At 42.9% G+C, this 26,057-nt stretch overlaps 1 protein-coding gene across 2 annotated transcripts in view; it reads right to left on the bottom strand.

The window, feature by feature from the left end:
* Window positions 1–26,057, bottom strand: part of NAF1 (nuclear assembly factor 1 ribonucleoprotein) — an 84,624-nt gene that overhangs the window by 46,905 nt on the left and 11,662 nt on the right. The window contains exons 2-3 of one of the 2 annotated variants that reach the window (XM_068269460.1): window positions 24,977–25,415; window positions 17,144–17,285 (exon numbers count right to left, since the gene is read on the bottom strand). In XM_068269460.1, the coding sequence (XP_068125561.1) occupies window positions 17,144–17,285; window positions 24,977–25,404 (570 nt within the window). In that variant the 5' untranslated portion in view covers window positions 25,405–25,415. The remainder of the gene's footprint in view (window positions 1–17,143; window positions 17,286–24,976; window positions 25,416–26,057) is intronic. The other variant, XM_068269468.1, reaches the window with a different exon arrangement.

Below are 26,057 nucleotides of genomic sequence, written 5' to 3'. Positions count from 1 at the left end.
AATGATGATCAGAAATTAACAAATTATCACCCTAGCTTTAAAGAGAAACTCCAACCTAGAATTGAACTTTATCCCAATCAGTAGCTGATACCCCCTTTTACATGAGAAATATAATGCTTTTCACAAACAGACCATCAGGGGGCGCTGTATGACTGATTTTGTGCTGAAACCCCTCCCACAAGAAGCTCTGAGTACCGCGGTACTCTGAGCAAACTGCCACAATGTAACAATGTTCACAGACAGGAATTAGCTGTTTACAGCTGTCTCTAACAGCCAAAACAGCTAGGAGCAGCTACATAACCTGCCCACAGGAAAAATGTCACCATTTAATAAATGTCAGAACGTAAATCAGGGAGAGGAAAGATTTTACAATGAGCTGACTAAATCATTTATACATAATTATGGTAAAAAATGAAGCACTTTTTTTACTACATTATTTTCACTGGAGTTCCTCTTTAAGCAAAATTCATATTACTGTTCTTAACCCACACACAGTGCAGACCACACTACACTGCATAGCTCAGTGCAGTTCAGAAACTTCTTAAACTAAAGTTTTAGAATTAGGTTTTGGCAGAGGCAATAAAAAAAAAGGGTCAACTCTTTTTTGCAGCTGAAAAAAAGATGTAAAATCTGAAGGATTTAGCAATCTACAACTTGTGCCAATATTATAAAAGGTCGATGCTCTACTTGAGTAGGGTCAGGATGTGTATACTTGCCAATTACTGTACAAGAGTAACAACAATATTATTCCAAAAATAAGGAACGGTTTATTTGAAAAAGTCAACTGTGCGTTTTCAAAGTATACTCATCTTAAAAGATAAAAGGTTGACAACTGTTTGAAAGCACAATTGTTCCATGAAACTACTTCCACATCCTCAACTTTAAATAGTGCATATGATGCTCCACCTATTTTCAATGTGTTAATATATCACGTGACATGAGCAATTCAAGAATCACTTAAAGAGAACCTGAGCCAGATTAATAGAAAAAACAAAAACATACCATCTGATGCAGGGTCTAGCGGCCAGCCGGATGGGGTAGACTCCTTTACCACCACTCCTGCGCCTTCAACTCATTGAGTCCTCCTCCTCAGAGTGCACAGCGAGGAGGAAAAGGGGTGGGAAGAGCCAGTGAAAGGGCACAGAGAGAGACGGTAAAGGGCCTTCTAAAGGAGCTCCTCTCGTAAAAGACACACCCCTTCAGTTAGCAGGCAATTTCAGGGTGTGGGTGTGTGTTGGGGGGTGTTAATGCAGCAGCCGGGGGGGCACAAACCCATAAAAGAACAGGAAGGACACAGAGGTATGTGATTAAACGACTAACATGCCTCTGTGTCCCACTCATTGGGCATATTCCGCCTCGGGTACACTTAAAGGAACTGAAGTAAGACGTATATGGAGGCTGCCATATTTATTTAATTTTAAGCAATACCAGTTGCCTGGCTGGTATTGGTCTATTTGGCTGCAGCGGTGTCTGAATCCCGCCAAAAACAAGCATGCAGCTAATAATGTCAGATCTGACCATATCAAAAACACCTGATCTGCTGCATCATTGTTCAGGGTCTTTGGCTAAAAGTATAAAAGGCAGAGGATCAGCATTATAGCTAGGTAACTGGTATTGCATAAAAGTAAAATAAATATGGCAGTTCCATATACCACTCACTTCAGTTGTTCTTTAAGCCACAAGCAAATAATTGATGTTATTGATAGGGAAAATGCACGCAGTGCTGCACTGCTGTCGGCTTTTTTCTGCATGCGCAAAACACATGCGAGCGTGAACTAGACCATTGACTAACATTCAGGGGCGTAACTAGACATCACTGGGCCCACCTGCGAAACTTTGGATGGGGCCCCCCACTCCCCTCGCTTTCTACACAGGAAAACTGAGGACCAATGTGTTTTCCCCATGCAGATAAAAACACTTAGACTTAAAGGAAACGTCAGGCAATCTATGCTATCCCCAGATCTACTTACCCGGGGCTTCCTCCAGCCCCTTGCAGCTGAGAAGTGTTGCAGCTCTGCTCCCAGTACATACATACACACACAGCCGTATTATTTTACTACATGAGAGCACATGCTATATGGAGGAACAACAATGACATGCTGAACATAAGATATAGTATCAGTGTAACTTTGGCAAAACATTCAGAATGTCACAAGCTCTCAATGAAACAGCAACAGTAAAGCCCCATCTACACGATACGATTCTTTATACGATTCGATTACGATTCTATTTACGATCCGATTAAATCCAACATGTCCAATCAGGATTCGATTCAATTTGATTTGCCATTGTTTTGCAATGGCAAATCGAATTGAATCGAATCGAATCCTGATCGGATATGTTGGATTTAATCAGACCGTAAATAGAATCGTAATCGAATCGTATAAAGAATCGTATCGTGTAGATGGGGCTTAAGACATCAATCTCCACTCCATTGAGTTGTAAAAGTATTCAGAGGTCATAAAGTCATCAGCCCCTGTGATAAGAATCTAGGAATCCTTTTGCTGAAGAGGGAAAGTCTACAAACAAAGGAGTCACATTTTGAAAAAAGATGTAAAGTCTTTGTCAAGTCTTTAGAACTTAGCTGCAGTGGGAGACGATGTCTTTTACGAACCCTAGGGAGCAGGGACAGTGTACAAATTCCAAAGTGTGTGTGATTCCTTATCTGTGTGGTGGACACATGCAGTCTGCGCTGTATGGAAACAAAGCCTAAAATAACATTCCAGCACTTTTCAACTGAAAAGTACCAAAAAGCTGAAAAGGTACTATCAAATTTATTTTGATTGTTTTCTTGCTTTCTGGTGGCTTAAAAGGCATTTTATTGACAATTTTAAAAGTATTATCTAGGAGAAAATAGTGAATTGCATATGGGCCACTGTGTTCAACCTCCTTGGTGTAATGATCATTACCGGATTTAGGGTCTAAAAGCTGTGCAATTTTTTCACAAGCTGTTAGACCAGGCATGGGCAAACTTGGCCCTCCAGCTCTTAAGGAACTACAAGTCCCACAATGCATACATGCCTGTATTAGATCCTAAAATGGGGGGGGGGGGGAGAGGGGGGGATACCAGAGAGAGATCTGCAGCAGTTCCTGCATATAACTCACTTGGGATTATCGCTCTGAGCTGCGGATTTCCGTTCCGAGCAGGACTCGGGCTTTCCGCTAAGAACCATGCACAGAAGATCCCGACTGACGCGTCTGAGACAGTTTACCGGGGCTGATTGAGAATGAACAGAGGTACTCGGGAGGACGGCGGGGGCTTAACACTGCTTATGGGGCTGCTGGAAGCCCCAGTTAAAGGAATACTATCGATGTATGCATTTATTTTTAAATGCTGTATGTTGTAGCACACATTAGGGCAAGTACTAGGAGCAATTTGATTCCTCACACAGCTGTTCCTCTCAGCTGTAAAATCCTCCTTCAGTTTTGGCGTCAGTGTTGGATACAAAATGTATCTAATACTGAGCTCCCAGAGGGCTAGACCATATCTCTGCACAGGGGAGTTGCTATCAACTCCTCAGTTTATAGTTTAATTATCACCTTGCTGAAAGAATCTTGTTGATATGGTGGTAAGGGGTTAAAGATTCTAGCAATGTGTGTTTATTATCTTTGCTTCTCTTGACTGATAAAGATACTAATAATGCTAATTGTAGACAGTGGTCTGCCCCTCTCAGCAGCTTGTAAAGTGGATGCAGCCTGGAGTGAATCACCTCAAGCAGGCAGCCAGTCTGAGTGTAAACACAGACTCATGGTATAGCTAGTTATATTCCAGCAATATTCCAGCTCATTTAGTTACCTGTTACCACCTCAGATCAGCCGATTTCTCCTCATGTCTCCTGCATGCTGTGAGTGACACAGGGAAATATATTTGTGTGTGATAGAGTAACCAAGCAGCTCAGGGTGACCCAAACTACTATGAGCTGTGTGAGAAATGAATTTTTAAGCAGGGATAGCGAGAGAGAGACCTGGGTGAATAAATAAAGTGCCCCTAGCACTAGTGGTAATGTGTACACTAATATAGAGTATTAAAAAAAAAAAAGTCGTTTCAATCGATAGTATTCCTTTAAGTGTCCATTCTTTCTATATTACCATCTCTGGTACACTTTAACCACTTATATAGAAGCTTTTAACAGTCTATCAATGTTCCCCTTGCTATCAGTCCGAATGAATACAGTCCTTTGCATTTGGACACTGGCTGAGGTTGCACAACTAGAAGTCACTCCATAAACATGTTCATGGATTTATGTGGTTCACAAATGCGCTGGCGGTTGGTATTTTGTACTGTATGTATGACCTATGATCAGCCAAGTCATTATTAATTTCATATTTTGTATAAATTCTGTATTAGGTCACTAATGATGTATTTTGTATACTGGTGCATTCCATTTGTCTGTATTATGTACCCCAGGTTCATTTCTTACTTTGTACAGCGCCACGGACTATGTTGGTGCTTTATAAATCAATAAAAACATTATATATTTTTTTAACATATTAAAGCTACGATTTATAAAAATAATTGAAATCAATAGTACTCCTTGTTAACCTAGTTTTCTTAGGCAGGGTTCACACTTATTCAAATTTTCGTGTCATTTGTGTTTTTCCGAAAATGCGATTGCAGCGCATGTAATGTATTTCAGTAGCATGGCATTCTGTTTGCATTTTTATGAAAATTTATGAAAAATTATTATTGGGTAAGGTCCTTTATAATGTGAAGGATCAAAAACACAGTCCTATTTTAGGGCAATCCACCTTGCCCACCGTGACTAGTATATTGCTTTAAGAAAAGGACTCATATCAAGATGCAATCTCAAAATTACAAAAAAAATTCCTCATAAAAAAGATTTTATTGACACATATACAAAAAGGTGTATCCAAAAGTATAAAAGGAGCACAGTTCTTGAATAAATAGTGGGTCCTCATAGAGCCAAAGACAAAAAAGTGATATCTAATTTAGCTTGGTAAACAATTGCAGTTACAACGGGTATTGATTTTCAAGGCAACGACACATGTTCGTTTCGGGCTGTGTAAATATATGTGCCCTACATCAGGCCAAGATACCCAGTTCTGCGTGGCTCAATCAGGCGAGGAAGACCAATTTGAAATCAAAAGTACATACTGGGGACACCTGAACCTACCAGGCGTACAAAAACCTTCCCAACAGCGAGAGAAACGCTTAGGACGTGGGAACCCCCTGATGAAGGGCACATATATTTACACAGCCCGAAACGAACATGTGTCGTAGCCTTGAAAATCAATACCCGTTGTAACTGCAATTGTTTACTAAATTAAAGCTAAATTAGATATCACTTTTTTGTCTTTGGCTCTATGAGGACCCACTATTTATTCAAGAACTGTGCTCCTTTTATACTTTTGGATACACCTTTTTGTATATGTGTCAATAAAATCTTTTTTATGAGGAATTTTTTGTAATTTTGAGATTGCATCTTGATACGAGTCCTTTTCTTAAAGCAATATGCATTTTTATGAGAATCTGCATCCTCTATTCTGAATTTAAAATTTTGGACAGCAGGTCTGCTTTTTTCCCACATGCGATGTGTGATTCATGTTTCAATGCAAGTCAATAGGAATGCAGAAAAAACTCAATAGCATTTGACATGAAAAATTTGCATGTGATTTTTAAGTTCAATACATTTTTCATGTAAAATTAACTTTGGTATTCATGAAAAAACTAATGTATGCAAAATTTCAAACACACATAAAAATGTGATTTAAGCCCAGGATTACAACTGATCCCATATAGCACCTAAGCGCACAAAGCTGGACATTTAGGGCCCTTTTACATTGAGAACTGCGATCGCACTGCAACAGTGATCCCTAGTGCAGAGAATGCATGAGATTACGATATGACCCAACTGGTGTCATGTTGTAAGCAGGGCTGTGGAGTCAGTACAAAATCATCCGACTCCAACCAGTTTTTGAAACTACAGACTCCGACTCCAAGTACCCAAAATGCCTCCGACTCAGACACCTTAAGGCCCATACACACATCGGATCGCTCAAAATCAGTCTTATCACCCGAACGACGGACTGTACACACGCCCGATTTGGTGTGCGGACGACTGAACGACGGGACGTTCAAACGACCCGTCGTTCGGGAAAATCCGACGTGTGTATGGGCCTTTAGTCTAATACTTACCAGAACTAAGGATTTAGTAAAAAAAAAAAAAAAAAATCATCCGACTCCTCAGTTTATGAAACCACCGACTCCAACTCCAAGTACCCAAAATTGCTCCGACTCCACAGCCCTGGCTGTAAGTGGATTTACAACAAGTGCAAACACTTGAAAAATGCAGCAAGACCGACATTTTGAAACAGAAAATTGTATTGCACTCATGGAATTGTTCCCAAGAAATTTCCATAAGTGGTGAAGGACCTAGAGTTTGTCGAAACGCTGATAGTGGAAAACAGCCTTTACGTTGTGGACTCTATGTTCCCTAATACTGCAAATATAGCTAATAAAATGCATTATTTATAATATGAGCTTAACATCTCATTTGGTGCAATTACTTCATAATGATCATCTTTTGTAGAGAACAAGTGGCTTATACTAACTGATCTAGCTTCTATTACGCACATTTAAAGATCATGGCCTCAGCGGATTCTCTATAATTGCTCATGCAAAAATAAAACTGTTGTAAACAATATAATTAAAGGATAATAGCTTAATGATGGTTTACTTATTTCTACATAAATGTTTCCTATTTCAGGGCATTTGCTACATAAACTTTGGGCTCATATAATTAAAGCCCATCTCCAAGCACAGATGTATAAATATCATCTAATGGCCTAGTAATCAGAAAGCTCAAATGTCATCTTATTTTAGTATAACATGGGGCTTTTTCAATTAAAAATGATGTGTGGATATTTGGATCACATGATAAAAGGTCCTGAAACCAGCAAGTTTGTGTGCTGGGATGCTGCTGTTTGGATGGCATAATTCTTTTGTTGAAAGGTGAAGGCACAGCTGAATCTCTCTGAGTACTGCAGTATATAGTAGCAACAGTTTGTGGTATAGGAAACAAGGATTGACTGGGCTCTTGACCATGTATTTTGAAGTACTGTATATACTCTAGTACAAGCCTAAATTTTTGGGCCAAAAAAAGTGGCCCAAAAATGGGGGTCTCTGCGAATACTCGAGTCACTACTCTTTGAGTAACCCCCAAGGTGCCCCCACTATATGCACAGAGGTGAATCTTCTGAGGGAGACGACACACTAAAAATGTTCTATTGGAGGACCCGGCTAACCTCATCTCGAGTTGTAGCCTTGGACAGTGTCCACTGAGTGGTGAGAATCCCTGTATTCCTATATCAAGTTTTAGATACATGACTGTGGATCTGCGTTGCTTGCTTTATCTTTATGCCAACTTAAACTTTCCAACAGGAGCTCTTTGCATATCCATCTCCATTGTAGGCCTACGTTCTGGCTTATTGTCGCAATCTGTTGAACTTATCCTTTTCTAATATATGGTGGCCGTGGTGGTGTGGCCGGCCATGGCTGTGAGTGGTGTTGTGGTTGTGGGTTTTGCCTCGCATTATACTCGGGTCAAACATTTTCCAGGTTTTTACAGTAAAAGCTGTGGGGGAGGGGGGGCAGCTTATACTCGAGTATATACGGTAAACCAGGAGGGGGAAAAAAGGTTTAAGAGCTGCGTCACACTATGGATGTTTTTCTAAGGTACAGCGATTGAAAACAATACCTGTTGACTGACTGTCCAACTAATACTGCTTCTTGGGTTCGGGTCCCACTTGAGCGGATGCAAAACAAGGTACGGTAAGCGCATCCGCTAAGCGATCACTGCTGTTCGGTCATTCTGTACTCAGCCCAGAGGCCAACAGGAGCATGGAGCTCTCCATAGCATGCAATAGACCAATTTTCACCAGCAACAGAGAATTTTCATTGGTCCTCCATGAACCAATGAGAATTCTCCCTGTTGCTGAAGATTCCCATTGGTCTTTTGCAGTCCAATGGAGATCCCCATTCTTCTGCCGGCTGCTGGGCTGTGTACGTGAACAGAGTGGCAGGACAGGTAGCCCGGGGCAGATGCGCTTCACCATAGGTTATATGGGGGAATGCATCCGCCTGCCTGGGAATATTGCGGACTGCGCAAAAGTGCAGAGTGAAAAGAGTGAGAAATAATAATAGGAGCTTTAAGGCCTGGAACCCACTGAAATCAGCAAACGCAAAATGCAACCGCTAGCGTTTTGTCTGAGCGGTTTGCAAGCGGATTCATGCGCGTTTTTGGTCGTGTTTTGCAACATTGTATTTTTTTGCCCAGCGGGTGCATAGCGTTTTGCGTTTTTATCCTGATTGGTCCTGTGAATTATTTTTAATTTTGTTACAGTGTGCTGAACCGCAAAACGCTAGCAAAACCGCTCAGTTTAGGTTTTGCTGAGCATTTCTGCTAGCGTTTCAATACTTTACATTGAAGCGATAACGCTCCCAAAATGCTGCAGGTCCTGCGTTTGCGTTTCTGGGAAACGCAAACGCTCCTGTGGAAGTTGCCCCATCCATTAACATTAGCCCAGCGTTTTGGCAAACTGCTAGCGTATCGCATTGCTGCCAAAACACTGCCAAAAGCGCTCCTGTGGGTTCCAGCCCTCAGTCAGGTTAGTGATAAACGGAGAAATTACAAAAAAAAAAATATCCATTTCCTGCTCAAGTGGGAACACAGCTGCATAATTTTAGCCATAGTCCCTGAACAATTATCCAGAGCAGATTTTTCTGACAGAAGTCTCACTACAGTAGCTGCATGCTTGTTTCAGGTGCGTGATTCAGACAGTGCTAAAGGTAGTAAATCAGGACTGCCAGGCAACTGGTATTGTTAACCACTTCAGCCTACAGTGTTGTTCACCTTATGCATCCGAGCAACTTTCACCTCCCATTCATTCGTCAATTACTATTACTACCGGTACTTCTCACAATTAATTGATCTACATCGTGTTTTTTCTGTCACTAATTAGGCTTTTTTTGGGTGGTACATTTTTCTAAGAATTTTTTTTCTAAATCCATTCTAACAGGAAGATTAAAAAAAAGAAATTGAAATAATTCATTATTTCTCAAATTTTGGCCATTATAGTTTGAAATGAATACATGCTACTGTAATTAAAACTCCTGTATTTTATTTGCCCTTTTGTCCCAGTTATTACACCATTTAAATGATGTCCCTATCACAATTTATGGCACCAATATTTCATTTAGAAATAAAGGTGCATTTTTTCAATTTGCGTCCATCACTATTTATAAGCTTATAATAGTAGAATATAAAAATAATATACTCTCTTGACATGCATTTTTAAAAAGTTCAGACCCTTAGATAACTACCGGTATGTGTTTTTTTTTTTTTATTAACAAATGTATTTGGGTAATTTTTGGTGCGGGATAAAAAAAAAAAAAAAAAAAAAAAGCAAATTTTAAAAATGTAATATAATTAACTACTTGCCGACCGCATCACACCGATGGGCGTGGCCGCGGCGGCAGCCCCAGGACCGCCTAACACCAATTGGCGTAAAGTCCTGGGGCTCTTATTTGCAGGAGATCGCGCGCAGACTGTGCTCGCATCTCCTGCTTGGTGGGCAGAGCAGAGCTCCGTTTTCAGTCTCTGAGCGGTGATCGCCAATCGGGAGACTGTTAGACAGCAAAATCGCCGTCTAACATGTACAGCGCTGTGATCTACAGCAGCGCTGTACAGGGGACAGCTGTGTGACACGGCTGTCCTCATGGGGGAAACAGAAGCGATCCGCTGTGATAGAGCTGATTGCTAGGATACGCAGACAGGGAGAGGGAGGGAAATTAGCATAATAAAAAAAATTAGTTATTAAAAAACTGAAAAAAACAAAAACACAAACCTGGGGTGATCAGACCCCACCAAAGGAGAGCTCTGTTGGTGGGGGGAAAATGGCCTGGTCAAAAAGTCCTGGAAGCAAACAATCTCGCTTCCAGGAACAAGAAAGAGGACGGGACTTTTTTTTTGTGTGCAGAAAGACCGCAGCCTCTAAAAACAGACCGTCCTTTTTCTGCGGGGGACTTAGATCGATGAATGGGAAGTATATTCCCATTCATTGATTGGGGGGCTAACAGCAGGCGGCGGGAGCGATCACGCACCTCAGGCAGCCGGAGCAGCTCAGTCTATCAGGACGGATATATCCATCCAGATAAGACTTAAGTGGTTAAAGGAAATAAATATGGCAACCTCTATCTCTCTCTCAGTTCAGGTGTCCTTGAAGCTTCACACATGAGTAGAGATGGTCAATGATATGTAAAAAATTCTTTGAATGTAAATTTAATGCAAATTGTATGAACCTTGGAATTGGGCTAATCAAATGTACTTTTTGGCTGGACCAGTTCCTAGCTGTATACAGTTTGCACAAACCATGCAAAGCCAAAATGATAAGCATCTCACTGACCATCTCTATACACGAATATCAATATTTGGAAAACCTATTTCTACAGCAAGTGTGATTTTATTTATTTAGCAAGCTTTTTCATGGTACACGCCTCAATGTATGCTTTTGCATATGTATTTAAAGCCGTAAATTTAGCACAAATAATCAGCAATGGAGGATACTCAGGGAATTACAATTTTGTGCAATTTCATATTACGTGGATTTACTTGTAAATGCTTAACACCACCACCTGCTCCTTGTTCAGCTAGACATTGATTGGGAGAGGTTACAGAAGAAAATGTCACTTGCCTAATAAGATGTGAAAATGTGGAGCTGATGGGTATTTAAGAAATCATAGTCTGAAATGATTTCTGGCATTGTGAGTACTTAAATCAATTTAAGACAGATGGTTTTTAATCACTTCTAATTGTGATGCCTTGAGTTTTAAATCTTAGGTAAAGTAGGTGGAATTTATACCTCACTGCTGACAGAACAGGCAAAAACTGGGACTAAACAAGACAATATGTACATCCTTTTTCTTTTTAACCGCTTCCGGACCACACTAGTTGAAATCTACGCCCTGTTTGGCAGCTGTTACCCGTGCCAGGGTGCAGATTTAATCTTCCCTGCCGTGCGTACCTGCCAATACAGCTCACCTGCCCCGTTGTTGGTATGACAGCAAAGCTCTGTGTGCTTGTCAGGAGCAGATTTAAATGGCTCCTGACAACGTGAGCCAATCTCATTGGCTTGCATTGATCACAGGGGCAGGAGCCAATGAAATTGGCTCATGACAGTCTCATGGAGCTCTGCCATCATAGCGACAGCAGAGCGAGTGAGCTTCAGCGATGGGAGAGCAGTGAGAGGCGGTAGTGGCGAATCCATGTGGCATGACATGATTGGGACTTGTTTTCGTACCAGCGGTCTCTGGTGCTTAAGGGGCCTGAGACCGCTGGTACCGAAATGGTTAAAGACTGCAAGCATTTCCTTTAAAAGCTTGCTTACATTCAAGTGTCCTACAAGACTTCACAGCAATTTGGACATGCTTCTCCTGCCACAAGAAAAACACACAATGCCAAATTCTCAAAGCAAATATGGAAAATAACTATTAAGCCACTGTATGCAGAGCGAACAAGGGGAGTCATACCTTCCAAGATTGAGATAAGAAAGAGGGACACTTTAAGGCATGCCCCCTGTGACACCTCAAACCATGCCCCTGCCACACCCCTTGCCATGCATACCACAAATGACCCATAAGCAAAAGATGTAGGTGTATCATTTGTTGCACTCTGGTCCTTTCTATCAGTAGTTTTCCTTCACGTTAAACATTTGAAAATAAGAAATATATCAATTTAAATGATGGGAATAAAGTTTAGAGTTGCACATTTTTCAGTAGAAGAAAGAAAGACAAATGAGGATGAAAGAGGGACAGAAGGATTTAGTTCCCAAGTAGGGACTCTTCCTCAGGGACTGTGGAGTGTGGGTGGGGACTGCACACTACACCGGATGCAACTAGAATAACCAAAGTTCAAAATCTGTGTGCTTCATCAGGACATCCATATTGCATAACAAATTAGCAACTTCCATGTATAGAGAACCATGAATCTTAATTCATTCTACGACAAATGGCAGTTGAACTAAGCTTGATGAGCAACAGAACCCTCCATGACTGGGTCTTTTGCATTGCCCATGACATTTAGTCACAACTAAGATATCACACCTGGACTGCGATTCAAATCTAGAGAACTCCAAAATGCCTTAACCTCCCTGGCGGTATAGACGTGTGTACACGTCTGCAGAAAACATGCTGTGAGCGGTATGGACGGATCTGTTCGTCCAGCATGTCACTCACACGCCACTGCTGATAGCGGCAGTTTCCGCCTGTTTTCACCGTCTCCCGGTCGTTCTGTGTCCCTCTGCCGCCTTCTGAGTCTCCCCCAGCTGCAGTAATCCTCTGTGTCCCCGGCAAAATGAAGACTTCCGTCTTCCAGTTCCCGAGTGATGCTCTGTGTGCGCCACCTACTGGCAGGCGCACATATTACATCACAAAATGAATGAATGAATTCAAAAGTGTTTATTATTAGATCCAAAATACAAACACCTGTATTTGAATCTAATACCAACAAGTATAAATAGCTTGGCAGTTATTCCCCTCATTCTCTTTTCAGAGTCCCAGAGTCCAGTGCTAGTTGTTTTCAGCTCAGCTCCTGTGATTTCTGTGCTTTGATTTGCTTATTTGCTGCTTTCTGCCTTAGATTTATTCAGAGTTGCGGTATAGTCGTTCTAACGACTGCTGTAATTTCTGGTTGTCTTTGCTGCAGATTTTTTTTTTTTGTCGCTGTCCTTTGGTTGACATTTGACCCCTGGTTGACCTTTGGCTGACTGCTATCATGGCCTCGAGTTCCAGAAGGCATCTCTCTGACCAAGCACTCCTGGACATCTTGGAGGAGAGTGACAGTGATGTGGAGTCCGTGGTGGATTCGACTGACAGCGATATGCCAGGAGACCTGTCATCGGCATCCGAGACTACCAGTGAGAGCGACAGCGAAAGCTCGGCTAGTGTGGTGCGTACCTGGTGCGAGATGGGCTGTCTGACTCAGGAACCACCCCCTAGGTTCCCTTTTACTGGGTCACCTGGACAGAAGCGGGAGTGTGACCACAGCCCCCTGGCCTACATGGAACTTTTCTTGACTGAAGAGGTGATTGGCATGATTGTGCAGGAGACCAATCGCTACGCAGCGCAGCAGCTGGCTGCTCCTTCTAGCAGGTTCTCCAGGACCAGGAAATGGGAACCTGTCACCAGCGAGGATATCTGGCGGTTCCTGGTCATTATCCTCCAAGGAGTGGTGGGTAAGCCGCTCCAGAAGTAGTACTGGTCCACAAATCGAATCCTGGCCACACCGTTCTTTGGGTCCGTGATGTCGGAGTACCGGTTCTCCCTCATCATGAAATTCTTGCATTTCAGCAACAATGAGGAGTTTGATGAGGCCACCCACCCTGCACCCAAGCTAAAAAAGATTTGGGAGCTGTACCAGCTGATCATGTCCAATTTCAGGACCACCTACACACCAGAGCGTGATATCACAGTCGATGAGTCTCTCATGGCCTATAAAAAGGTAGGCTCAGCTGGATTCAATTTATTGCATCTAAGAGGGCACGCTTTGGGGTCAAGAGTTTCATGTTGTGCGAGTCAATATCCGGATACATCTGGAACTCTGTCATCTATACAGGGAAAGGCACCAAGTTTGACCCCAAGTATAGTGCTTACGGCCTGGCAACTTCATCGGTGCTCACCCTCATTGATCCGTTACTGGATAAGGGATACTGTTTGACGACGGATAACTTTTACACCTCGCCAGAACTGTACGAGTACCTGTTGTTACACAAAACAGACACTTATGGCACTGTGAGGGCTTGCCGCCGCCAAATGCCATACACATTTTCTAGCAAAAAATTAAAAACTGGAGAAATTGTGGCCTGGCAGAAGGGCAAGGTCATGGCGCTGCGGTGGCGCGATAAAAAGGACGTGTGCCTTCTAAGCACAGTACACAATGCTGCTACAGTCCTCACAACGACCAGAGGTGGAAAGGAGGTCCAGAAACCCCAGGTAGTGCTGGACTACAACCACACCATGGGGGGGGGGGGGGGAGGGGGGGGGGGCCGAGCTGACCAGGCACTTACATTCTATCCTGCGATCCGTAAGCAGCAGAAAAAATATTACAAAAACATTTTCCGCCACCTTCTTGAACAGTGCCTTTGGAACCCTTTTGTTCTCTATAAAAAATGGTGTGACATAATTATGCCACACCATGACTCCGTGTGGCAAATCTGTGAGGCAATATTCCTGAAATACCCCCAAACCACAGGCAAGTAGAGTGGGACGGCGGGCGTCCTATGTTGTGAACCCCGAACGACTCACTGGGCGCCATTTTCCGGAGTTGCTGCCATCGACTGCAAAGAAGCAACATCCTTGTAGAAGGTGTGTGGTGTGCTCTTCAAAGACTGATGGGGAGGGTAAAAAAGTCCGTAGAGAGACCCGGTACAATTGCCCGGACTGTGATGTGGCACTGTGTGTGGTGCCCTGCTTCAAAGAGTACCACACAAGAGAGGTGTTCTAAACACTGTATAACACTGTGTAAAAAGTATTTTTTCTTTCCGCATTATATTTTTATCTTTTTTCTGCATCATATTGGAGATGGATTTTTCTGTTTGTAATTATTAAAGTGAATTTATTTTTTACTATCATTTAAGTGCCTGACACTTTTATTAGTATTATAGATAGATAGATAGATAGATAGATAGATAGATAGATAGATAGATAGATAAATAAATGTATACCAGACCTCTGATTAACACATTTTGGTAAGTTGCAGAAAAAAATTCAAGAAAATTAATTGTACCACTTTTTGCACAGAAATCCCTGGGAAATTGAACGCCAGGGAGGTTAAAAATGTCAGCCTTTTCTAACTTTTCACTCTTCTCTTGCTGCATAAAGCAAATAAGAGAGCGTCAAACAAAAAAAGAAAAAACCTGAGCCAGATAATATCTTAGCATCTCAAAAGGTGTCTAGGTGATATGTGAAAGCACCATTACTCCCCGACCACCATAAATGCAATCTGCATGTCAAACAACAACACAGTATACAGAGTATACATATGTGTTTAAGTGGGTTCAGTTCGGATTGTGGAGGTTTTTTTTTTTTTTTTTTTTTATAGAGCAAAACTGGTCTAAATATACACCTTAATTTTCTGTCGCCTGGCAAGGATAGAACCTCACACAAAAGTTTGTTGCAGAGTTCTATAAATACTAGTTTGTTGCTATGGAGGGCGTTTGAGGGACGACAGAGCAGTTACCCGTAAGCGGTGGGAATGTGGAAAACAAACTTGGCAGTAGCTTGAGCATCACTTAGGATCCGGCATGCTGGATCTACACACCACTAGATGCACAAACAATTCTCACCTGAAGCAAAAAACCGTATCTGCCACGTTTAATCTAGTGTGTGGTAGTTAAACTATGTCCACACACTAGATTAAATGCGGCAGATAAGACTATGATGTATGTATTACTGTGATAAGGATTTAATTGTGAGCCACTCTGAAGGACAGTTAGTGACAAGATAACAGACTAATGGCCCATTCACACTGGAGCATTTTCAGCAGCACTGCAAATAGCTGCAGATTGGAAAAGCGCTATGGCAAAGCAAAGTCTATGGAACCATTCACACTGCAGCTCTTGCGATTTTTGGACATTGTGAATGCGCGGCATGAAGCATCTTTGAAGCGATTCTTCGCAAGTGTAATCGGAATGCAGAATTGTGATTGCGAACGCTAGGCATCCCACCGCTCCGCTAAGATTCTTCCCTTCAAACACTATGAAGCAGTATATAAAAATTGAGTTACATTAGCTAAGCTTACCCAGATTCCCATGTGCATACTACTAGGTATCTGTATTCATCTCAAAACTAAGCCTAGCAGTTGTAGCTTCTCAAATCTCTTTAATTACATTGTTATTAAATCTCTCAAATGTGTGTACAAGATGTTATTTAAGCTTTACAGTATGACTATTCAGATCCTGTCATCTATCTTTTCTAATCAGTTGAAGCTTACTCTGGCTTGTTAACATATGAATGTACCAAAAGCAGAAAAAAATGACAAAGCACAGAACAGTTAAAAAACAAAGAACTCTGAAGACAAAAAATAGCCGCTTATTGAACATCTAACAGCCAAATACACTTGTGACATCCTTTCTACAACCAAAATCAAACATGATTTGTAAAGTTTGTAAAGTTTAACTCAATCCTACTGCAGAAGATGCCACTAAAAATCCAAGCATGTGATGGACCAGGAAATGATACAGGAGTAATTATTTTTGTCCAGACCCTCAGGACAGCTTCTCAAACCAACCACCACATCTCACTAGTATGGTACTTGCAATACAACTACACAACTATTAAAGAGAATCTGTAACCCCCTCCCGCACTGGGGATAATTACCTCGAGAGGGGGAGTCTCTGGATTCCAATGAGGCTTCCCCTGTCCTCTTCAGCCTCCGGTATCCAGCAATGGCAGCACCTGAACACCGGTGAGGCAAATATTTACCTACCACGATCCTGCGCAGGCACAGTAGCGACTTTCCTATCTGGCTTAGGTGGAAATAGCCGAGAGCGATCTGGTCCGCTTTACTGTGCAGGCAACTCACCCCTGAGCAGTGGAGTGGACCCGATCGGGCTAGGCCATTTCTGCCGGAGTCCATAGGAAAGCAGATACTGCACCTGTGCTGGAACCTGGTAAGGTAAATATTGCAGGCGTTTCTGCGCCTGTATCACAGCTGACAGCTTTTCGGCTCTATTGTGGGTGCTACTAGCGCTGGATCCCTGAGGCTTAGGAGGACAATGAAGGGGGGGGGATTGTTACAGAGTTTCTTTCACTAAACCACTCATCACACACTTTCCTTATATCCAATTCAAGAAAAATACTGCCTCTCTGGCGAAAAACAGCAACTGCAAAGAAGCAGAGACTACAAGGATTCAGGCTACAGATACCTGAAATCAGCCAGCAAGGTACACATTGATCAGAATTTACGAGACTGCTGAAAAATATTTGAAAATGAAAATTGCAAAGAATGAAAAACAAAAAAAAATACTGTAAAGAATGAAAAGAAAGAAAAAGCACCAGCAGCACAACAAAACTACATATGGAGACATATCAAAAAATGCATTTTACTATGGAAATGGATTGTCTCACATCTACAAGAAGTTCATCTTTAGTTTTCAGAGGTGCATCATTGTTTTCTATTATTTCCTCTTCCTCTACTCGGAGCATTGAAACCAGCGATGACGAGGAAGATGATGAAGAAGAGGAAGATATAGAAGAGGAGTCCGAGTCACTACAAGAAAGAAAAGAGTTATTGAAAAGTGATAGGACCAGCAAACTTATTATGCTAAATGCAATATTTCTCCAAAGTATAAGAACAGACATGGATGCAATAAGTGACATGAAAGCTCTGTGAAAAGGAGTTTAGTTAAAGGGAACCTAAACTGAGAAGGGTATGGATTTCCCCTTTTAAAATAATACCAGTTGCCTGACTCTCCTGCTGATCCTGTGTTTCTAATACTTTCATTCACAGCCCCTCAACAATCATGCTGATCAGGTGCTCTGACTGAAGTCAGACTGGATTAGCTGCATGCTTGTTTCAGGTGTGTGATTCAGCCACTACTGCAGTCAAAGAGATCAGCAGGACTGACAAGCAACTGGTATTGTTTAAAAGCAAACATCCATATCCCTTCTCAATTTAGGTTCCCTTTAAGCCTCCAAGTCTCTATATTGTCTTAGGAAGCATAAGGGGCTAGAACAGTGCTGGGCAATCTTTAAGTGGCCCGAGACGCATGCTGCGGACCACGGGCTGCATTCTTTACATTTCAACCCCCTCCCTCCCTGCAAAGTTGCGAGCGAGCAGCGGGAGATTTGAAACTCACCTTCAATCACTGATTCACGTGACACGTCGCCACGGCAACAGGACGTCCCATGATGTGACATCAGGACTTGCCAGTGCAGTACATGCTGGCTGCCAACGTGTAACACGCTGGTGCGTCACCGCCTGTAACCATGGCGTGGGAAGCGGTGATTGAAGGAGAGTTCCAAATCCCCCGCTGCCCACTCGCAACTCTGCAGGGAGGGGGGGGGGGTATCTGGCCACCTGTTGGTGGGCCAGTGTAATAGCACACGCAGGCCATAGTTTGCCCAGCGCTGGGCTAGAGGGTATGTGAGAAGCAGGAAACTAGTGTGGGAAGGAAGGGTACACAAGGGGTGGATAGGGAGGTAAGGTGGCATGGGATCTGGAGGGATAGATAAGCAGTGGATAGGTAGGTAATGGTCAGGAATGATGGCATGGAGGAAGGGGGATTGTGGAAAGATAGGTGAGGGATGTGTAGAACATGCCACATGAGAGGGTGGAAGGTAAAATAGGGCTGGTTGTATAAGTGAGGGTAAGAAAAGATTAAAGAGAATCTTAAAAGAGCCGAACTCAGTTGGAAAAATGAAGAAGCCATGTATGGGAAGCTATTGTAAGGAGAACAGAGGTGCTAAAAGAATAAAATGTATTAAAAGCTTTAAAATTCCTCGGGAGGCGGTGGTGGACTCATCTCCCTGAAGTAAACATAATATGTATTATTATTATTTGTATTGTTTTAATACAAACAAGTTTATGTATATACTCCAATAGACAGTGCAACGCTTTTCATGGGTATATTCCTGTTTCTTCAGGCAACAAGTAGGAGTACACACAGTGCAGTCTCAAGGTCACGATAAGAGCCTCTTCGGCGCTTATCGCGACCTTGAGACTGCACTGTGTGTACTCCTACTTGTTATTGCCTGAAGAAGCGGGAATATACCTGCAAAATGCGTTGCACTGTCTATTGGAGTATATAAATAAACTTGTTTGTATTAAAATTGACGGTATTATGTTCTCTGTTCTCCTTACAATATCAGCATCCACCCCTGGTGGAGGGGTTGAATCCCCCTTTTCTTATCCCTATCTACAGAGAGCGACATCTTAATCCTGAGTAAGGACAGCTCTTATCTCCTCACCTGCCTATACAGTGGTTACCTATACAGTAACCCTGACTTGTGAGTATATTTATTCATATGCCTCTCATTACCCGTTCCTGTACATACTACACTATATTGGGCTCTCGGTGTTCCCTTATTTTTTTCTATGTATGGGAAGCTGTACTTATGCCCACAGCTCCACCTGTTCTCCTCCTCTATCCCCCTTCTTTGCTACCTAAATGTCCCCCTGGCAGCCTCCTCTGGGTCGGGCTGCAGTTTAACTTACCTGGGGGTACTTTCCAGCCTCCTGCAGTCATGTGCCCACGCTGTCACTCTGTGATCCTCTCGTCTCGCATTGGCCCCGGATTGTGCGCCTCATCCCACTCCTGTGCACAGCAGCATTCTGCACATTTGCAGTACAGGATAATCGCTACCGCACATGTGCACAATTCTCTCAGCTACAGGAGCACAATCAAGATGCGTGCGGCCCCAGGCCGTGCATGTACAGCAGCCTGCGACCAGCCACGAATACCCATCTTTGAGGCTCACTACTGCTGACTGGAGGGTTGCAGAAGGGCGGCATGGACACAGGATGACTGCAGGGGGCTGCAAGAAGCCCCCGGTAAGTTAAACTGCTTTTTTGGGCTTTAAGGGAAGGTCCAAGCATCATTTAAAAAAAAAAAAAAAAATCCACTTACCACAGTTCCACCTGTTCTCCATCCCCCAAGTCAGCTTCTTGTGCGCTTCACGCACGGGTCACGTGGTCCGCCTGCGCAGTACAGGCCTGATGACGTTGGCTGACCAGGTGACCCGCCCCGTGGAGCGCACATGAAGCTGACCTGGCGAGGTCTGCTTCCGCAGCGCGGGACACCGGGAGCCACTTCAGCTGCGGCAAGGGCACAGGAAGGCAGCCAGGGGCTGGAGGAAGCTACAGGTAAGTGGATTTTGTTTTTTTATTGCTTGGATGTTTCTTTTAAGATTCCATTTAAGAAACAATTAAGTTAGAGTAGAATTGGGCAAGCTACGGCCAGCACACCATACATGGCCCGTTAGTGCTTAAAATCCGGTTTGCCGATGGAAGGCCTGCTACCTCTTCCTCCCTCACTGCAGAGTTGCGAGTGGTGCGTAATGACAAGTTTAACTCACCCAATTGCAGCTTCCAGCAACGATTTCCATGGCCACAAAAGAGTCATGTGACCTGCCGTCAGTACAACTAGATAAGTTAAAACCTGTCATAATGCACCACTTGTAATTCTGCAGGGAGGGAGGAGAGGAATACGGCCCACAACGGAAAAAGTTTGATCACCCCTGGGTTAGAGGATGGAGGAGGACCTGCAGAAGGGACAAGGGCAATTAAAAAAAAAATTGTTGGCGCGTGTGTGCGTGAGAAAAGGAGAAGATAGGAATGGTAGTGGTTGGATAGGGTATCGGTACAGATGTTGTTCAACCTTTTCTACCTGTATATTGCAACATGGAAAAGCTGTTTGAGTGATGCGTATCACTGCTTTACTACAAACCACTGTGCCTCCAGTACCAATGAATGGGCACAGACGCAGAATGACAGCGTAAAAGAAGACAAAGACAAACACTTACAGTATATAGCGCTTTTCTCCTGGCGGACTCAAAGCGCCAGAGCTGCAGCCACTAGGACGCGCTCTATAGGCAATAGCGGTGTTAGGGAGACTTGCCTAAGGTCTCCTGCTAAATAGGTGCTGGCTTACTGAACAGGCAGCGTAGCAGCTGAAGTGTGTAAGAAAAAAATCTCTGCACCCAGTAAAATTTATCGTTAATGTGATGGGGTGGGGTCTAAGGGAAGGCATTGGAGGGGGAGGGTTCTGTGTGAGAGTAGGGTTAGGAATAGCTGCAGTAAATTATCACGAATATTTACAGATATTTTACCAATGAAAATGAACATTAAATAGTTGAAGATCGGTGAATGTCACCGATATTCTACCATCGGCCATATCCCTGTGTCCCTATTTCCTGGCATCTTTAAACATACGCCATTTTCTTGCCTTTCAACGAATGGCAGATGTATGTAAGGCAGTCCTAGAGCTAGGGAAGTCCGGAAAATCTGTAGGAAGCTCATGTAGCATCCACAGATCAGAAACCTTGCTTTTAGCAATATTTATACCGTTTGAATCAATGGCTAAGAACGTTTCCTTAGGAAGTCCAAGTCAAGCAGAACTAATTGTAATTGTATTATTTTGTTACTTCAGCTTAGGAAAATCACAAGGAGGCTTTAGAGCAAGTCTGAAAGTTTTTACAACATGCTTTTCATAGCAATAGATGTACAAAGTAAATAGAGCATAACTGAAAGGCAGCTGAGCACAAGTCTCTGGCTGTTAAAGGTTCATTTGAAAAGAAGCAATCTCTGAAGATATTCAGGATTTAAAATATTATAGCCTTCCACAAGTCTCAGCATGCGATTTAATGGTCTGTAAACATTCAGCAATATTTTCAAAATGTTCCTCGTTAATCTGAATGCACAACTAATAAAATCATGCTGGCTTAATCCAAGCTTTAAATTAACATGAAGGTGGAGGTACTTTAGTTAAAAAAAAAAAAAAAAAGAAAAATTAAAAAAAAAAAAAAAAAAAAAATCACCAAAGTAGATTTTGCTGGCTAGAACAATACGTTTTTTTAGCCAGTGTGTACCACAGGGTCCGTTTCTTATTGCCCCCAATACAGTGCTTCAGCGTCCGTTTCCGCTCTGCTGGGCTCCACTGTCTGGAAAAATCATTGCAGCACCAAACTTGCAGTCCGTTCGAACGGACCAATGTGAACAGATCTATTGGTTAACACTGGATCAATTCAGCTACGATCAGTGACTGGACTGTTTTTTTTTTTGTTTTTTTTTATTGCCAGTGTGAACTTGGCCTTAGGGTCCTTTTACATTAACGCGCTGCAGTAGCTGTGCTATCTGGAGCAATCGCACCACAGCCGAAAAGTCGAACCGCGCTACAGCCGCACTTGTGATGACAAAAAGAACATGCAACTTCCGGTACATTTCTGGGAGTCGCAGGGTAACGCCACCTGCAGCTTGTGCTGCGCCTGGAGAATTCCCGCTGCATCTCACGGCATGTCTCAGACTTCAATGGCCACTGCGACGGGCTGAGGCAGGGAAGAGTACCGCAACACAACATGATGTGGTTAGTGTAAAATGGCCATTAGAGACTGTTGATGTAAATATTTTTGGCTTGCATGCAAATTTCATGCAGGGTCAGTCAAGTGCTGACAATTCTAACTTCATATATGCTCTGCCCCCTTCCATTATGAGAACAGATTTAAGGGGTTTATATTTGTTATTAAGGCTCAGGCTTGAGAATTTAAAGGAAATCTTTAAAGAATAAAAAAAAAAAGGATGGAGGCTCTGGATCCTATTGAGCCTTCCGGTTCCTCTCACAGTCCCTGCGTTCCAACGATGTCCCTGGTTCATATTTGCCACCTCCCGCAGCCCTTGGAAGCACGCGGGTGCATGCGCAGTACAAAGCAGACTGTCTTTGGAAGCACGTAGGGACACGAGTTCTTCCAAAGGCTTCCGAGGATTCCCCAAAGGGATGTTAGACCAGTTGGTACAAAATGTGCAACAAGGGTGAAAGCGCTGGAACAAGAGGACCGAGAGAGGAACGAAAAGGATCCAGAGCCTTCTCTCTCCATAAGAAAGTATGAGGGTTTTTTTTCCCTTTTTTGTTTTGAATGCGCTTCAGTATCACTTTAAACCCTTCTCTGTGCCTACTCCCATTTCCCTGCATTCCATAGTGGAACATACAGACAGGTTCTATCATACGTCTACTAATAAATTCCCTGACATCAGCAAATCAAGCAGATGCCTACCTTGCACACTGCAACTCATAACATAGAATCAAAATAATGTACATATTGGCTTTTTATTATTCTGTATACAGTATCTCACAAAAGTAAGTACACCTCTCACATTTTTGTAAGTATCTTATTACATCTTTTTATGGTGTAATATCGTCCATGTGCAGCTTGTGTAACCGTTTAAATGTGCTGTCCCATCAAAATAAACCAACATAGTGTGTCAATATTTTGTGTGCCCACCATTTATTTTCGAGCACTGCCTTAACCTCACTCACCCACCTCCTGGGGGATTCCAGAGGTCAGTAACCATTCTCCTTCCTGTCCTCCGAGGCTCTGAATCACTGTGGTGAGATCGCTGTCTGTGATCTCACTACAGAGTTACAGCGCCACTTAGAGGACAGAGGTAAAATTGCAGCGCTGGAGCCCAGGGAGATGAGCGAGTGCTGGGGCTGCTGGCGGCTTTCTGGCAGCATGATTATTTTCTGATTTTAGGGTCTGAATCGTACTGAAAAGACCCTAGAATCAGGAAATACCGCCAGGGAGGTTAACTCTCGAGCATGGAGTTAACTACAGCTTTACAGGCTACCACTGGACTCCTCCTCCACGACAAAGCTGGAAGATTTTAGAGACCTTGTGCTCCTCCACCTTCTGTATGAGGATGCCCCACAGATGCTCAATAGGGTTCAGGTCTGGAGACATGCTTGGCCAGTGCAGCACCTCTACCCTCATTTTCTTTAGCAAGGACATTGTCATCCTGCAGCCCAGTTTCAGCATCAGCATGTCGCAGTACATGTTAGCATTCATGATTCCAGCAATGAACTGTAGCTGACCAGTGTCGAGAAGCACTCACTGACTGTAGGAAAGAAAGGTCATTATACTCCTCACCTGGTTGCTGCCACACACGCTGGGCACCATCGGTGAGAGAAAAGAAACACCGCCTAGTTCCATGCAGGCTTGGGACTGTACATACACGTTAATCTCATGTCACATGACAGCTCACAGCCTGCAGTGTTCTCCCCAGCCAGATTCAGCCGGGCATTTTGGCCAGCTAATTTAGGTAAGCGCCAAGGTGCAGAGTGAGCAGCAGTGGTAGCGTGCCTGGGGGTGGCGTCATAACCCCCAAGGCCTGTGCTGTGCTCCCCCAGCCCCAGTATATGGTGCAGAGCAGAGGCTCAGCTGGAAACGGTGCTTCTCTCACCTCCTCTGGGTGATGTAAGTGTTCCGCTAACAGCTCACTTTAGTGCTTGGCATCAACTCTCTTCAGCCACATAATTACATGTGACACACAACAGTGCGATATCGAGCACTAGAGTGAGTGGGGTATGGAGTGGATAGATGGACATATTTGGAGCACCCAGCTGCATACTCTGCAGTATATAGTGGGGCTAGGGGAACACAGGAGAGGGACACTTTGGATAAAGATGGCCACAGCAGCCTTGATGATGAAGCGGGCAGAGTTTCAGGCCTCCTGGGTGAGCAGGTGAGTTACTGACTCCCACAGATCCTTGCAGCTCTAGCACAGATCTTTACATTAAGCTCTTAAGATCTTTACTTTTGCTTTTATTAAAGTAAATGGGAACCTAAAAATAAAAAAAAGTCAGATACTTACCTAAGGAAAGGGAAGGCTCTTGATACTATAAAGCCTTCCTGCTCCTCTCACAGTGCCCCCAATTCAAACGCTGGCTCCCCCAGTAGCAGTATTCGACCAATTGGTCAAATACTGTTCTCTGCCGCCAACGGCTTCAGGAGCCTGAGTGCTCCCAAAGACAGGCGCATACTGTGCAGTATGGAGCTACCCGTCTTCGGAAACATTCGAGCTCCCGAAGACTTCTGTGGCAGGGAATTCAAATGGGGGAGCCAGTGCTTAAAGAAGGAGCCTGTGAAAGGAGCGGGAAGGCTCTATATGACCCAGAGCCTTCCCTCGTAAGTATATGGTTTTTTTTTTTTGGTTTTTTTTAAAGGTTCCCACCTTTAATGTACAATCTTCCTCTTTTTGAAGGGTGGGACAACTTAAACAGCACAAGTGAATTTAACCACTATGGGACACAGAAATGTGCAAAGTCTGATAATTATACTCCTAAATGTGAAGGAGAAAAAAGCACATAGGGTTGGCTTAGCACTATTGTGTTTTATGGATGCTCACTTTAATTCTTTGATCTCTAGAGAATAAAAATCACTGTACGCAATAACTGATGAGAAATGTACCTGTCAGACGATGAGTCTTCTGAAGAACTTTCCGCCAGCTCATCTTCAGGCTTCACCTGAACACCATCTTGAGGGAACGTATTCACCAATAATTGATCAGGTTCCACAACATTTTCACTATGCACACCTACTGTATGGTTTTCAAAGTGTAAGCTTTCAGAGATTTCCATTTGCTCTTCTGGCTGACCAATGACATGTCTTTCCACACTCCCAGATGTTTCAGTTGTTGTGCAAAGTGTCTGCATTTGATCATCATTATTTGTGCAGACTTCAAAGTCTTTATTGCTGCCATCAGATAACAGATTGTCTTTAGCAGGTGCAGAATGTAGTACAGCTGCTTCATGCTCTGCACACACAGAAAGGTCTCCATTCTCCTGCAGACCAGTGACATCCTCTTCAGCTGTGATAGTTTCCTCCTGAGTCTCCATATTATTCTGCTCTGCAATATAAAAACATTAGTAAAAAAAATATTATACATGAAACTTGCTTACCAACACATAAAAGCATAATACAAACTTTGAGGTTTCATATTTGCCATATCTACCCAACTGTGAGCAGCAGCAACATTGTCACGCAAACAAATTCCATTAGAAACATAGCTGGCCAAATCTAACCAAAGGCACATTCAGCACTGTGCAAAAGTTTTAAGCAAGTGTGAAACAATGCTGTAAACAAAGAATTGAAAATGGAAATGCTAATCATTTATTTTCATCAATCAACAAAATGCAGTGGATGAACAAAAGAGATATCTAAATCAAATCAATATTTGGTATGACCACCATTTGCATCTCCATTGCGATACAATGTGTGCGCTTTATATACGTTTTTTGAAAATTATGCAGCAAGTACTGTAGTGTGTTTTCAAAAACGCACAATGTAAAATGCACATATATACATATTTACAGTGGTGTGAAAAACTATTTGCCCCCTTCCTGATTTCTTATTCTTTTGCATGTTTGTCACACTTAAATGCTTCTGCTCATCAAAAACCGTTGACTATTAGTCAAAGATAACATAATTGAACACAAAATGCAGTTTTAAATGATGGTTTTTATTATTTAGTGAGAAAAAAAACCTCTAA

Source organism: Hyperolius riggenbachi, chromosome 1 (assembly GCF_040937935.1).
Source record: "Hyperolius riggenbachi isolate aHypRig1 chromosome 1, aHypRig1.pri, whole genome shotgun sequence".
NCBI lineage: Eukaryota > Metazoa > Chordata > Amphibia > Anura > Hyperoliidae > Hyperolius > Hyperolius riggenbachi.
Note: the sequence above shows the minus strand (reverse complement) of the source record. Positions and strands in the feature narration are given on the sequence as shown.